The 15593-nt window shown below is 38.5% G+C and overlaps 1 protein-coding gene across 2 annotated transcripts in view; it reads right to left on the bottom strand.

Moving 5' to 3' along the window:
- LOC135744243 (potassium/sodium hyperpolarization-activated cyclic nucleotide-gated channel 2-like) overlaps positions 1-15593 on the bottom strand; it is a 93970-nt gene that overhangs the window by 59325 nt on the left and 19052 nt on the right. For both annotated transcript variants that reach the window (XM_065262246.2, XM_065262245.2), the window contains one exon: positions 9017-9178. In XM_065262246.2, the coding sequence (XP_065118318.1) occupies positions 9017-9178 (162 nt within the window). The remainder of the gene's footprint in view (positions 1-9016; positions 9179-15593) is intronic.

Raw genomic sequence — 15593 nt, 5'->3', positions numbered from 1 at the left:
CCTGAGAGACTGATTGGATGTCTGAGTAAAATGAGCCCACCCCCATGTCTCTATGACACTGTGGCGCAAAGATATCCATCTGGGCATTTTATAATGGCAGTCAATGGGAGATGTTGCTAGGGTGCCCAAAATTGTTGCTAGGGGCGTGGCTTAATAGCTCTGGGATGATCCTAAGAGACTGATTGGATGCCCGAGTAAAATGAGCCCACCCACTTATCTCTACGACACTGTAAAGCAAAGATATCTCATCTGGAACTGTTTTATTCCCTTATATGGGCATGTTTCCTGCCCCATTATAAGTCAATGGGAATTTTCGGGTGTCGCTTACACCCCAGGGGTACAACTTACACCCCATTGTGATCCATGTTCTTACAGAGTCTACCACCCTCTTCAAATGTTGTAACCCACATGTTTCTACAAAATCCTTGAGCGGAGCTATGACCCATCAAAGTTGGGCGTAATGTTAAGTCAATGGGATTTTTTGGGTGGTTTTTCGCCCCCCTTTCGAAAACCTTGCACCCGATCGCTTATAAAAGTCATAGCAGACGTGTCCTCAATTAGCCGGTCGTTTTGAGCACTGTTTCATTGGTCTACGACAAACCGTGCGGGACGAGTTACGCGCCGAAAAAGTGTCCAGATATAAGAATAATAAATAAATAAATAATAAGTATGAGCAATAATAATAGTGATGCCTTGCATAAATGCAAGCACCACTAATAATAATAAGTATGCAAGATAGTAATAGTGATGCTTTGCATAAATGCAAGCACCACTAATAATATCTTTGAGCAATAATAATAGTGATGCTTTGCATAAATGCAAGCACCACTAATAATAAGTTTAATAGCAATAACAATATATTGGCTTTTTCAAAGCCAACATAATAATAATAATAAGTTTAAGTGCAACAACAGTATGTTGGCTTTCTCAAGCCAACATAATAAGCATGCGCACAACATTAGAAATTTGTGATTAGTCAACAGCCTAATAACAAAACAGATATTTTATATACACATCGCACAGATTTATGCATTTCCTACAATGCTTAGTTATTTTAGTGTAAACCCTGCAGCTGTGTGTGTCTCTGCTGAAGTTTGTGTGCACACAACCTCCTGCTGTCCTAATAAATTTGTGTTAGCGCTGAGAAACACACACACATGCACACACCGCAATGTGCAAGTGTTTGTTTACGGATGATTCACAGCGTGTGCAACTCTGTTGTCTTGATATGGTGTGATTTATCACTGTTATAAACCTCACTGAGATGGAAGCAGATGCACAAATGATTAAAATATTACCTTAAGTGTTTGTATGCAATATTCAAACATCTACAAATGTTTGACAAACCTCTAAGCTATCTTTATGTAAAGTTTGATGAATTTTCAAAATTCATCAACGGCAGGTTATTTTGCTCAGTTAACAGTATTACAAATGTAATGCTAATCAATGGAGACATGCAGTGAATTTTCGATAAAAACAAACATTTGAAACTTGGCTTGATTTTAAAATCTATTCTGTATACAGTATACTATAAACATCATTAGCACTGTTTAAGAAACAGTTAGTTACTTTCACATAATGTCAGTGTCCGGGCTGTTATTTCAGTCATGCAGACTGAAGTCCCAAACTAAATGGGGATCGATAAATATCGCATTATAAAAAACATATCTCTGTTCAACAATTAAACCTGACATCCAGTTTACTTTCTAAAGCTCAATTTGTGCTAAAACACCTTTTATCGAGGTCGTTACAGATACTGGGCATGCGCACTGGTTGTTTTACATGACTCTGTATAGAGTCTTTATCGAGTAATGATTGGTTCATTTAACTGGAAGGTGGGACTTTTAACTGAAAGGCGGGACGTTTAAATGGAAGGCAGGACTTTTAACTGGAAGGTGGGACTTTTAACTGGAAGACGTGATTTTTTTAACTGGAAGGTGGGACTTTTAACTGGAAGACGTGATTTTTTTAACTGGAAGGTGGGACTTTTAACTGGAAGACGTGATTTTTTTAACTGGAAGGCGAGACTTTTAACTGGAAGGTGGGACTTTTAACTGGAAGACGTGATTTTTTAACTGGAAGGCGGGACTTTTAACTGGAAGGTGGGAATTTTAACTGGAAGGCGAGACTTTTAACTGGAAGGTGGGACTTTTAACTGGAACACGTGATTTTTTTAACTGGAAGGTGGGACTTTTAACTGGAAGGTGGGAATTTTAACTGGAAGGTGGGAATTTTAACTGGAAGGCGGGACTTTTAAATGAAAGGCGGGAAGGCAGGACTTTTAACTGGAAGGCAGGACTTTTAACTGAAAGGTGGGACGTTTAACTGGAAAGCATGACTTTTAACTGAAAGATGTGATTTTTTAACTGGAAGGCAGGACTTTTAAATGGAAGGCGTAAAGGCAGGACTTTTAACTGAAAGGTGGGACATTTAACTGTAAGGCGGGACTTTTAACTGGAAGGTGGGAATTTTAACTGGAAGGCAGGACTTTTAACTGGAAGGCAGGACTTTTTACAGGAAGGCGGGACTTTTAACTGGAAGGCGGGACTTTTAACTGGAAGGCGGGACTTTTAACTGTAAGGCGGGACTTTTAACTGGAAGGCGGGACTTTTAACTGGAAGGCGGGACTTTTAACTGGAAGGCGGGACTTTTAACTGTAAGGCGGGACTTTTAACTGTAAGGCGGGACTTTTAACTGTAAGGCGGGACTTTTAACTGGAAGGCGGGATTTTTAACTAGAAGGCAGGACTTTTAACTGGAAGGCGGGAATTTTTACTGGAAGAGGGGACCTTTAACTGGAAGGCAGGATTTTTAACTGAAAGGTGGGATATTTTTAGTGCAAAACTTTGAGTGGGACTTTTAACTGGATGGTGGGACTTTTAACTGGATGGTGGGACTTTTAACTGCAAGGCAGGACTTTTAACTGGAGGGTGGGACTTTTAACTGGAGGGTGGGACTTTTAACTGGAGGGTGGGACTTTTAACTGGAGGGTGGGACTTTTAACTGGAGGGTGGGACTTTTAACTGGAAGGTGGGACTTTTAACTGGAAGGCGGGACTTTTAACTGGAAGGTGGGATATTGAGTGCTGCATTCTCCCCATTCATACACTGTAAAAATTCCTTTTTGCACTTAAACTTTGAGTTTTATCAACTTAAAATTACAATTAATTTCAACATTTTAGTGAGGAGTAGCTATAAATTATAAAAATAATGTTGAAGTAACTTTAACTTACTAGTCAGGAAAGTTTAAATGAAATGAAGTTGATTAAGCGTAAAAATTTAAGTGCAACAAGTTATCTTTACAGTATAGTAATACAAATGTTCAATGTTGTTATATCCAATATATTTGTCTTAATTAAGTCACTAACTATAAAGGGATCAATCCAGCAACCTTTTGTCATCCTTTTGCCATCCCTGAGTCTTAACCACTATATCACCGCAAAAAACCTGATTTTTCCCCATGACTGGTCTGAATATCTATCATAAAACTCTTCCTGTAAACAAGTGCCAAAAAGCATTCACGCCAGTACACACTCCAGGAAATATTCAGAGTGTGTGGTTGCAAAAAGATAGATGATATCCTTTAGGATCAGCTGTCTTCAGTGAAGATGGATGGTCTGTTGTTGTATGCGCACACTAATGACACCGAGGTGTCAAGCACTCAATATACAGAGCTCTCCAGAGGTTCAACCCTGCAGCTATTCCAACTTCTGTTTTATTTCCCTCGACCCCCCTGTGATACGTTCCTCTATACTGCCAGGTCTGCTCTTGCTGGTTTTTAAAGTTTGTTGATTAACTGGTATGCAAATATTAATTGTATTTGTCCATCTGTGCTCTATGACACTGACCAAATTTGCATGTACAGCATAAAGGCATTCACAACTTACAGTCTGTCACTTCTGCTAATATGGATCAGTGATTTTTATGACATCATTCGGCACTCCAGCTTCCCAACAGGCTGTGAGGTAAACTAAACGCTATTGGCCTTTAAAAAGGGGGGGGGGGGGGGCACTCAATATGCCAACTTCTTACTTAATGTTAAGTGGAAATTAGGTCAATGCATGAACAAAGCTCTATTAAGGCACTATGTTGGTCTTTATAAAGTAATTTCGTATTTAATTTGAACTACATTTGTATTTATCAAAATATACATACAGTCTAATCCAGAAAATATTTTTTGTTAAAGGATAATTCCGGTATTTAACACTTTGAGTCTCATTTCTGGTTTGTTTTGGATGAACTACAGTGATGGACACTGAAATTTTGACAAAGGGTCGTGTCTTGAGTTTTTGACTCGTTTAGAAGCGTCTCTTGACTGCTTCATAATGGAAGTCAATGACCATGCACAAACATGTCATTAAAACAACACGTAACGTTCATTTTCAAAACTGTGCTACTCACCGAGTGGTTCGTGGTGTTCGTTGATGATTAAAAACAAGTTGTGTAGCGAAATACAGTTTCTGTCGTGTTTTATTATGCATTTTGTTAGACTTCTCTTGGAAGACTCATTGCTCGCTGATATATCACTCCGCCGCCGGGAAACAGAAAAGGGTCTGTTTACATGTGGTTGTAGTTTTTTCGCTCGGTTTAAATAAATTTTTCCCATATTTGATGGCTCAGTGACCAGCTTTAGGTTTGAAGTTGAGCTCGATTGTGACTGTGTATACTCTAGACACCGAGCGTACTTATATGGCAAAGTGGTTGTCACCATCAAGTGGTCGGGAGTGTGCTGACGCTTCAGACTCAAATATAGAGCGGAAGTATATACGCGGTTGTGAGGTATCTGAACAAATAGTTCCACTATAGCAAATAACACAGATTGAAATCATACATTGCGCCAATATATTTGTTTTTAATCATCAACGAACACCACGAACCACTTGGTGAGTAGCGCAGTTTTGAAAATGAACGTTAAGTGTTGTTTTAATGACATTTTTGTGCATGGTCATTGACTTCCATTCTGAAGCAGTCAAGAGACGCTTCTAAACAAGTAAAAAACTCAAGACACGACCCATTGTCAAAATTTCAGTGTCCATCACTGTAGTTCATCCAAAACAAACCAGAAATGAGACTCAAAGTGTTAAATACCGGAATTATCCTTTAAATGACATCAGCTATTCAATAAAAACAAATAAAAAAGTAAAAAATACTGTGTTGACACCAGGCCGGATCCAGCCCATAGTCAGCTGCTGCTGGGTTTCTACCCAGTGTTGGGTCAAAAAGGGACGAAGCCAGCTGATGGGTTAAATTTACAAAGAAAATGTTTCTATTTGACCCAACAATGGGTTAAAAAACCCCAGCATATGTTAAATTCCAACCCAACTGGTTGTGTTTGCTTCTTTTCGACCCAACACTGGGTTAAAAATAACCCAGCATTTTTTAGAGAGTATAAATGATCAAATTGCATCAATCTAGTAGAATGGCCCATCTGTTTAAAATACCCCTCATGAAAGTGAATCTCTCTTCTCTATTTACTCTCTCTCTGATCTCTAGAGGCTTTGTGACCTTAATGTCACAACTGACATCAGCACGAAAGTGAACGAAAGCGACTGTAACCAGAGCAACTGAGCTAATACACCCATCGCTTCCATTACAGTACCCTTTTCAAACATCATAAAAGCTAAATATTACATTACATTAAAGCAACAGTAGCTCCATCATGTAGTCCCAAACCATGGACTTCTGTTTCATGCAAACTGTGAATGTTTTATAGATATTCTGGCAATTATTGTCCATATAATTAGGGATATAGCTGTCAAGTTGGAAAAAAATCTGCATTAAAGTATTATAAAAATGGTCAAAAATATTTGTGTGCTACACTGCAAAAAAATGATTTTAAAGAAAAAAAACTTAGTATTTTTGTCTAGTTTTCAGTAAAAATATCTAATGAAATCTTAAATTAAGATGCTTTTTCTTGATGAGCAAAATGACCCAAGAAAATAAGTCTAGTTTTTAGACCAAAAATATCAAATTTAAGTGATTTTGCGCATAAACAAGCAAAAAAATCTGCGAATGGGGTAAGCAAATTTTTCTAGAATTTTTCTTGAATTTAGTGTTTAAGAAAAAAAATTTTTTGCTTACCGCATTGGCAGATTTTGTTGCTTGTTTTATACGCAAAATCACTTAAATTTGATATTTTTGGTCTAAAAACTAGACTTATTTACTTGGGTCATTTTGCTCATCATGAAAAAGCATGTTAACATTAGAATTTTTTTATATTTTTACTGAAAACGAGACAAAAATACTAAGATTTTTTTTTTCTTGAAAACCATTTTTTGCAGTGTATAGAATCTTGTCATCATTCTGTTGAAGTATACAAAAAACGTGTAATCAGGAAAATTACCTTGTGATTCATAAAAGTTTAATGTGACATAAATAAATGATGACAGAAATTACACATAAAATTACAGACAGTTGCATCTACTTGACATTTATCACCAAAATAGGTATCACATCAGTCTCTGCGACAGCTCAACACTCAATAAACAGCAAAAAAAGCGTCAGGTACTAGCCAGTCAGATACTCAATAATTTCCCTGCTAAAAAAAAGAACAGCATAGACCAGCATCATTCCCATGCAGGTTTGGTGCTGGTTTAGCTGGTGGTCACCAACATACAAGCACCAAAACACAACATATGCTGGTCTTGCTGGTATGACCAGCATGGGATGCTGCTGCTGGTATGATGATGACCACCAGCTAAACCAGCACCAAACCAGCATGGACCAGCATGGGAATTATGCTGGTCTATGCTGGTGGTCACTAGCAAACCAGCACCAAAACACAACATATGCTGGTCTTTCTGGCATGTTGTTTTTCCGGCAGGGTTTGCACACATTTTTGGTGAGAGATACTGCAATGGAAGTGAGTGTGTGTGTGTGTGTGTGTGTGTGTGTGTGTGTGTGTGTGTGTGTGTGTGTGTGTGTGTGTGTGTGTGTGTGTGTGTGTGTGGCATGTATTTGTGTGTTTGTGAGTATCATGTGATGTCTGTGTGTGTGGTGTCCGGCCCTCTAAACAGGTTCTTTTATGTCTGTATGTGGGTACACAAAGGGCACAGCTGCGTTGGCGTCTCTAAACCTGAATGTTTGCACACACACACACACACACACACACACACACACAAACACACACACGCACGCACGCACGCACACACACACACACACACACACACACACACACACACACACACACACACACACACACACACTTTTATCTGCACTGCCATCACACCATCTCACCAACACCAAACATCCTAAAGCTGAGCCACATTACAGACTCCTACAAGAAGTTCTTCACACACTTGAAAAGACAGATGCTACACACACTAAAAGTCAGTGGCTATGTGGAAAATTGACTAAAAGATAAAAAAAATTGCCGAAAAACTCTTCGAAGGTAATATTCTGAAGATATTTAGCAGTCTAACTCAGGAATTCTTCACTGTCTACCCATAGACAACAAGATTTAAAGGGATAGCTGATGGTACCCAATGACTTCCATAGTAAGAAAAACAAATACTGGAAGTATTATAATAAAATATATTTTGATAAATCATGGTAAGCACACAGTTCACAGCACCCACTGAATTCCATCCTATTTGTTTTCATATTATGGAAGTCAATAGCTACGGCAGGTGTGTGCTTACCATCATTTATCAAAATATATAACTTTTTATATTCTTATATAACTTTTCGTTCAACAGAATAAGTTAATTTGCAGAAAAATTTAACCTTTTTGGTAACACTTTACTTGAAGGGGTGTTCATAAGACTGACATGACGTGTCATGAACATGAAGGAGATTTTATCATAAGATTATTTTATGACAACTGTCATTAAGTGTCAATCGTTCAATTTTGACATTTTAATGCAAAGATGACATTGTTTGAGATGTCTTTGTTATGCCAACTTGACATTACCAAGACAACCAAGGACTACAAATTGTCAATTTTAACAAAATGACCCAAGAAACTAAGTCTAGTTTTAGACCAAAAATATTAAATGTTATTTTTTTGTTGTTGCATAAAACAAGCAAAAAAATCTGCCAATGGGGTAAGCAATTTTTTCTTGAATTTTTCTTGAATTTAGTGTTTAAGAAAGATTTTTGGCAGACTTTTTTGCTTGTTTTATGCACAAAATCACTTAAATTTGATATTTTTGGTCTAAAAACTAGACTTATTTTCTTGGGTCGTTTTGCTCATAAAGAAAAAGCAATTTAATTTAAGAATGTTTAGATATTTGTACTGAAAACAAGACAAAAATACCAAGATTTTTTTTTCTTGAAAATCATTTTTTTGCAGTGTGCTATCTACATTGTTCCTAAAAATGGTCCCTAGCTCTCACAGGGGCATAAAAAAATACACATTTGCACATAAGGGGTTCATATATTAGTACCTCAAAGGCTCATGTTGGTACCAAATGGTTATCTGTACCTAATTGGAGCTTTTTAAAGGGTACTGCCCCAGTGACAGCTTGGGATTATTAAAAAAAAAAATTCTGTCAGTGTGTTTTTAGATATCTTTACTATGCACCAAGAATTGACTCAGATGTTCTCCTTAAATTACTTAGAAGTAAACTGACACAAAAGAGACAAATCTGATAAAGAAATGACATAAAGCTTGACTAAGTACACCATTAAGTCTCCTGAGCTATGAAAGAGCAACCCCTAAGCGATAACATTTATCTTGTTGTTATGCGTTATGGAAAAATACTACATGTTTGAAACCAACATTGTTTCATCTTGTCTATAAGAATCAGGTAATATCTAAAAAAAAAAAAAAAACAATACACTGGTAACACAAAATTTCAATTTCATTCAATTCAATGACTGCACTTCTATATTCACCGTGTGACTGTTTTTGAACCAATTTTCTGAATATTAGCTCGGCGCCGTGCTGTATTGTTCTGATATTACACACTGAGATTATTTGGTCTGCAGTCTGATTTCATACCTGTTGTTGCATGAAATTTCTTTTGATGTTGATGTCTATGATAATGAGGGACAAAATGAAAATGAAAAACGTACCACCATCTTGTTGAGGGAAACCCAGCAGTCAGAGGGGAAATCCTGCAACATGGGCACCAGAAACTGCAGACAGCCGTCCCAGTGACACAGCAACAACATCATCGCTATCAAGTTGAATATCCGCATCACTGCACTCGCCATGTCATAGGTCATATGGAAAATCTGTGAGGGAAGCATAAACAGATTGTAAAAGATACAAAATATAAAGAGAGGGGTGAAATCATGACACTTAAAGGGTGGGGGGGTATGGTGTTTCATGCATTCTGGCATATTAACACAGTTTAACTCACTCCTTCTTTCTTACAAGCTTTTTTTCTAACATGGTTAACTGTTATGTAACATGGACACCTTATTCCTTTTATGGGCACTTCCTCTGGAAAAGCACGCCCACATGTCAGAGTGAGAGCGAGAACACTCATCATTAGCACAAGCATCACTGCACGTGACAACTTTATTATATATAAGAATTAACAATGGCACGACGAAAGAAGTGTGTTTTTGGAAGTAAGGGGAAGAAAACCTCATACAGCTTTCCAAGTAACCATGTCTTAAGACAGCAGTGGATGCAGTTAGTTTTTTCCAGACAGCAAGGTAATTGCGAATGGGTTTATGTTTGTTACCTGCATTTCAGAGATGATTGCTTTACAAACAAGACCCAGATCGACAGCGATTTGGCAATCGATTACAACTGATTGATGAAGTGGTCCCAACCTTAAAAGACCCCGTTCAGGAGGCAGAGATAAATCAATATATAATCTTAAATGTTTTGTTTGCAAACAGCACATAAGTGCATATAACGTAAACAACACAAACATATAGCTGTGCTGTACTTGAAACTCTTTATCTCCTCCCACCGTACGCTTTTATGAGATCTGCCTTTTCAGGAAAAACACTGAAAGCATGTTCTGTGTTTTATAAATATGACAACACGAAATACTTTTTGGGCATATGAAGGGTGAAATACTACTCTAAAGGTACCCAAGATTAACATGAGATTGACAGAAACTGTGTATGTGTTATGTGATCTTTAAAACAGAATACATCTATAAAGCTATATTTTTCAAACATGACTATGAGGTTTGAGTTCAGTCAGGAATCTTTCTGATTAAAAGAAGATAAATACATTGTCTTTCTAAAAGGTTGCTTATCCAATTTCTCCTGAGTTCACTGAATGTAAAGGAAAACAGAAACTTTTCTGTTTTCCTTTTCTATATGTCTACAAAGTTTCAAAGCAGAGAAAACTCCAAGGAAGACAAATAGTCTATGAATTCATTCCTACAAGTCTCAGCCTCAGACAGCCCACCCACAGTCCACACACACAAACTGAAGTAAAGTATGAATCTATTTTATACAGGAACAGAATTTGTTCTATAGAAAAGTACATTGTCAGAAAAAGCAGTCAAAAATGTTCCCAATCTGTCACTGGGGAAGTACCATTTGAAATGGTGCTAGTATTAAAGGAATAGTCCAATCATTTTCAATATTAAACTATGTTATTACCTTAACTAAGAATTGTTGATACATCCCTCTATCATCTGTGTGCGTACACGTAAGCGCTGGAGCGCGCTGCGACACTTCGATAGCATTTAGCTTAGCCCCATTCATTCAATGGTACCAAACAGAGATAAAGTTAGAAGTGACCAAACACATCAACGTTTTTCCTATTTAAGACGAGTAGTTATACGAGCAAGTTTGGTGGTACAAAATAAAACATAGCGCTTTTCTAAGCGGGTATAAAAGAGGAACTATATTGTATGGCAGAACAGCACTTATGGGAGTACTTCGACTCGGCGCAGTAACACCCTCCCTCTCCCATTATGAGAGTGAGAAGGGGAGCGGACTTTTCAGGCGAGTCGAAGTACTCCCATAAGTGCTATTACGCCATAAAATATAGTTCCTCTTTTAAATCCGCTTAGAAAAGCGCTACGTTTTATTTTGTACCACCAAACTTGCTCGTATAACTACTCGTCTTAAAGCTGTAGTCTACGATGTTGAAAATCAGTTGAGAAAGCCTGAGGCGGTTAGTAAGTTTTAAAAAACTCATCCCGCCCCTCTGTGCTACCTGAGCCCTCCCACCGGGAAACGAACTGAACAACGTCACTCATTCAAGCTTTGATCACTGGTAGTAAACATCAGAACAGAGATTTACCGAGCAGTAAACACAAAGCCTTGAAGGAATGAACAATTACAATAGACCTTTCTCACAACTTCCGTATTTATGACCAGAAATACGCAATCGTCGCGGAAATCTACTTCCTCCGCAGTCAAGGCAATGTAAAAAGCCGTATCTGTTCCATCAATTCCCTGTTGATGGTGAAGTTATACAGAAGTGGATTCAGGCTATCCGGCGAGACTTATAATGTGTCGTTTTAGTTAACAGTTCAGTAACAGTTAGACTCGCTCTCTACTTACCTAGAAATTTATGGACAAATTCTTCATGGAAAAAGTTTTCCTCCATTAATCGTGTCACATCAGCAAATGTAATATTTGGCAAATCCGTTAACGAAGTTTTGTAGACTCTTTGATCCATTTTAAACTTGCCCGGGTTTATGTTTTTCTAGTGTGTTGACGCTTGACAGGAACTCCGCTTACACGACGATTACGTATTTCCGGTTACTGTGAGAAAGGTCTATTATGATTGCAATTGACGTTATTTACATTCACAACAACGTTTGGCATACGTTTCCCCTCCTAAGCTTCAAGAAATGACTTTGTAAATATAATTACTTTGACCCGTGATACGCGATGCTAAACGGCTTCAATGCAGACCGGCAGCATGAGCATGTTGTTGCCAGACTGATAAAAAGATTTATGGAACACCACACACAATCTTTGTAAATATAATTACTTTGACCCGCGATACGCGATGCTAAACGGCTTCAATGCCGACCGGCAGCATGAGCATGTTGTTACCAGACTGATAAAAAGATTTATGTAACACCACACACAATCTTTGTAAATATAATTACTTTGACCCGTGATACGCGATGCTAAACGGCTAACATTCCAATGCCGACCGGCAGCATGAGCATGTTGTTACCAGACTGATAAAAAGATTTATGTAACACCACACAATAGAAGTATAAATGAAGAGCTCTTTTCCAAAACGCTATAAATCCATTTCAATAGTTTTCAGAAAAAGTACATTTTTTACCTAGACCCACACATTTTGTGAATATTCAATTTATGCTGTTATAATGGATTTTTTGCTCAATCTGAACATGTTGAATAATGATTATTAAATCAAACAACAATATTGTTGATTATAAATTCAAAGTTAATTTTATTTTTTTTTCAAAACGCTATAAATCCATATATTTTCCATAAATGTATGTTTTTACTTTAAGAACAAAACAAAAAAATAACAGAATATGCAACATATACTCAGGGACTGAGTAAAGTAAATTATTCAGATTGTGATATACATTGGAGCCAGTATGAAATAAACAGAATTACACATAACTAACTTGCTATTACTCCCTCCACCATTTCAGTTTTCTCCTTAGCAGGGCATTAGGAACCCCTTTTGCTTGATATATTTCACCTCTCTCTCTCTCTCTCTCTCTCTCTCTCTCTCTCTCTCTCTCTCTCTCTCTCTCTCTCTCTCTCTCTCTCTCTCTCTCTCTCTCTCTCTCTCTCTCTCTCTCTCTCGTCTACACACAGTTGTATTAACCTCACACGCACACACAGCGAGCTCCCCTCGATCTGCTCTCAATGACATACCATGTAACAACGCGCTCATAATGTCCAATCCAAAAAGCAAAACTTTACAGATGTCCCTGCATTGTTCACTACCCACATTTTGTACTTTTGCACGACATTGGTCAATGTATCAAACGCCAGTCTGTCTATGAGCAGGCTATCGAACTATTCAGTACTTTTCATGTTACGTTAGCAGGCTTCTTCACAGGAAAAAAACTTTATCGCAAACGTACAAAACGGTATTAAACGAGCCAGTTCTGAAACGAAAGTTGTACATACCAAACACTTTGATGAAGATCGCCTTGCAAACGGGTACCTTCTCCGGGTGCATAACATGACATTAATCCTCATTTTGAGTAATGAATGAACATAAACAAACATCTGTTCACAGAGCCGCCATTGGATTGCGTCGAACGCTCATCGAGTTCTGATTGGTCGAGAGGATAAATCGCGTTTAGGCTAAAAATAGGCTCGGCGCTTATCGCGTTTTGGAAAAGAACGGCATCTTGTACCTACATTTTAACAATGAAATGTAATGATTTGACATAAAACATTCATGGAGCATTGAATAGGTTCAGTACACAGCCAAATGACATGACAAACTCATTTTTTTTAAAAATGGCGTTTATCGCGTTTTGGAAAAGAGCTCTTCAAATAGATGCGTACCTGTTCAACAAAAAGTCCGCCGTGTCGGCGTCGGTTTTCAGCCCCAAATCTCCCTGAAGCTTCCTCCAACGGTCAATTGCGGACCCTTTATTGATTCTACTTAGAGTCCGGCGTTTTTCACACTTTTTTTTACCTCTGCTCTTTCCTCTACAGACTTCCCTTTTCTTCTAACCTCTACTGTAGGGACAAGAAGCTTGCTGCTGTCGGTTAGTTTTTTTCCATTAGTGAGATGTTGCTGCTTCGCTAGCTAACATACACTGACACAAATTTCATGTCGCAGGCACGAGAGGAGCGGGGTGGTGTGCGATGGGGTGGAGACGCGATCGCGAGGTGGATTTTCAAGTGTACGGGGATTTGATGAGAGCAGTTAACCAATGTAAGCTGTCTGGCCGGACAGTTTACATTAGTCAATTTATTTGCCGCCCTACACCCAATAGACTGAATGGATTTTTAAAATTCTTTTTTCTCTTCATATTGTTAGGATTTTACTGTAGAACCATAACCAGCATCTAAACGAGTTTATTAATAATGAACAATCTTTGAAATCGTAGACCATAGCTTTAAATAGGAAAAACGTTGATGTGTTTGGTCACTTCTAACTTTATCTCTGTTTGATACCATTGAATGAATGGGGCTAAGCTAAATGTGACAGATCAACTAAGCAGTATGATGACATGTGAGAGGGTTGTCTGTAATTGCGCACCAAACGACTCAGAATAAAAAACACAGACTTATCATTATGGTGGGTTCCAATGTTAAGAGAGCGTTTTACTTCATGCTTTTTTCGAAATAATCTTAAAGGCGTTCTAAGCGAATCTGCGAGACGTTAGTTTTTGTTGACGTTTGAATTGTTTTCAAACAGACGGCGCGTAGCTAACTCCTCCCCCTCCCTTCCGTGCTTTTATGAACACGCCCAACCCCCACCCCCAAATCCTTCTTGTCGTTTATTGGCTGAAACACTTTGTTATGGTTTCTGGTGGTAGGTTTGGCCACTGTGTTGTTATTGCTGTTTGTGAAGCCTGGGCTGTCTACAGAGATCGCGTTTTTTTACAGTTTGATCAGCGGACAGGCAGCAAGCAGATAGTGAGGAGATGTTTGCTGTATGTAACAAAAAATGTTTTATGGTCTAAAACGCGTCAATTCGCTTAGAGCACCTTTAATGAGGAAAGCACGCCCGGGCTCGGATCGATAAAAGTACAGTGTGAGTGCGTGCATCTTGTAGAGTAGGGAGGGTTGACAATCAGGCTGGGGCTTGGTTTGGTCTGGATAATGTGAGTGCGCCCTTAGTCCCTAACATGAACTCATTGGGGGCAACCTTCCAATCTCTCTGATGAAGTCAATACGTAAGTGATTTAAATGGCAATTCATCGACTGACCCTTAGAGGCTCCAAAAGGAAGTCCATGTTAAAATGCCCAACTTTACATCAGAAAAAAAGATGTTTACAGCCTGGTACAAAAAGTGTTTTTGGTCTGTATAGCTAATTTTGCGCTTCATGACAACTGTGAGGGGGGTGAATTTTTTTGTAACTCATCTGTTTAAATTATATTAAGCCTTAAACGTCTGCATAATTAAGGGCGTGGCCACTTGAGTGACAGCTGAACAGGCCCTGCTGTCACTAAAATCGAGCTAGGCGGGCATGGTTTCAGCAACCAGTCACATCGGCTTACTCACGTCCCACCTCTTTACCAATTTTCGGTTATCCGTGAGTGATTTGCGGTGACGCGTGGCCAAGATGGCGAAGGCAGGCAGCGCCTACTTTAAGCTTCAAAAACGATCTTCACAAAACATTGGGTGAAGTCACGGACAATACAACCATATTTTTTACAGTCTATGGGTGCAACATGTATTTTTTAACTCTTTCCCCGCCATTGACGAGATATCTCGTCAATTAAGAGAAAACGCTTCCCCGCCAATGACGAGATTTTCCGTCTTTCCGCAATACCGCTATTATCCACCAGGTGGCGCCCTCCGCAACTTTTTAAAACCGGAAGTATTGCCCTAAGGCAAGCTGCTGCATGTCCGTGTCTGTTTTAAAGATCGCTCTGAATGGGATCTCTATGAAAAGTCCGTCACAAATATGGAATTATTTTTGCTTTTTGCTCAAAATATGGTGTTTTTGCAAAAACCTACCCATATTCAAAAGCTGATTGCAAAAGAACCGCTAAAGGTAGGATGAAACGGTTTTTTTTGTTTGAAAGCAGAGGGTCT

Source organism: Paramisgurnus dabryanus, chromosome 6 (genome assembly GCF_030506205.2).
Source record: "Paramisgurnus dabryanus chromosome 6, PD_genome_1.1, whole genome shotgun sequence".
Taxonomy (NCBI): Eukaryota; Metazoa; Chordata; class Actinopteri; order Cypriniformes; family Cobitidae; genus Paramisgurnus; species Paramisgurnus dabryanus.
The sequence above is the reverse complement of the archived record's forward strand: the minus strand, read 5'-3'. Positions and strand labels throughout refer to the sequence as shown.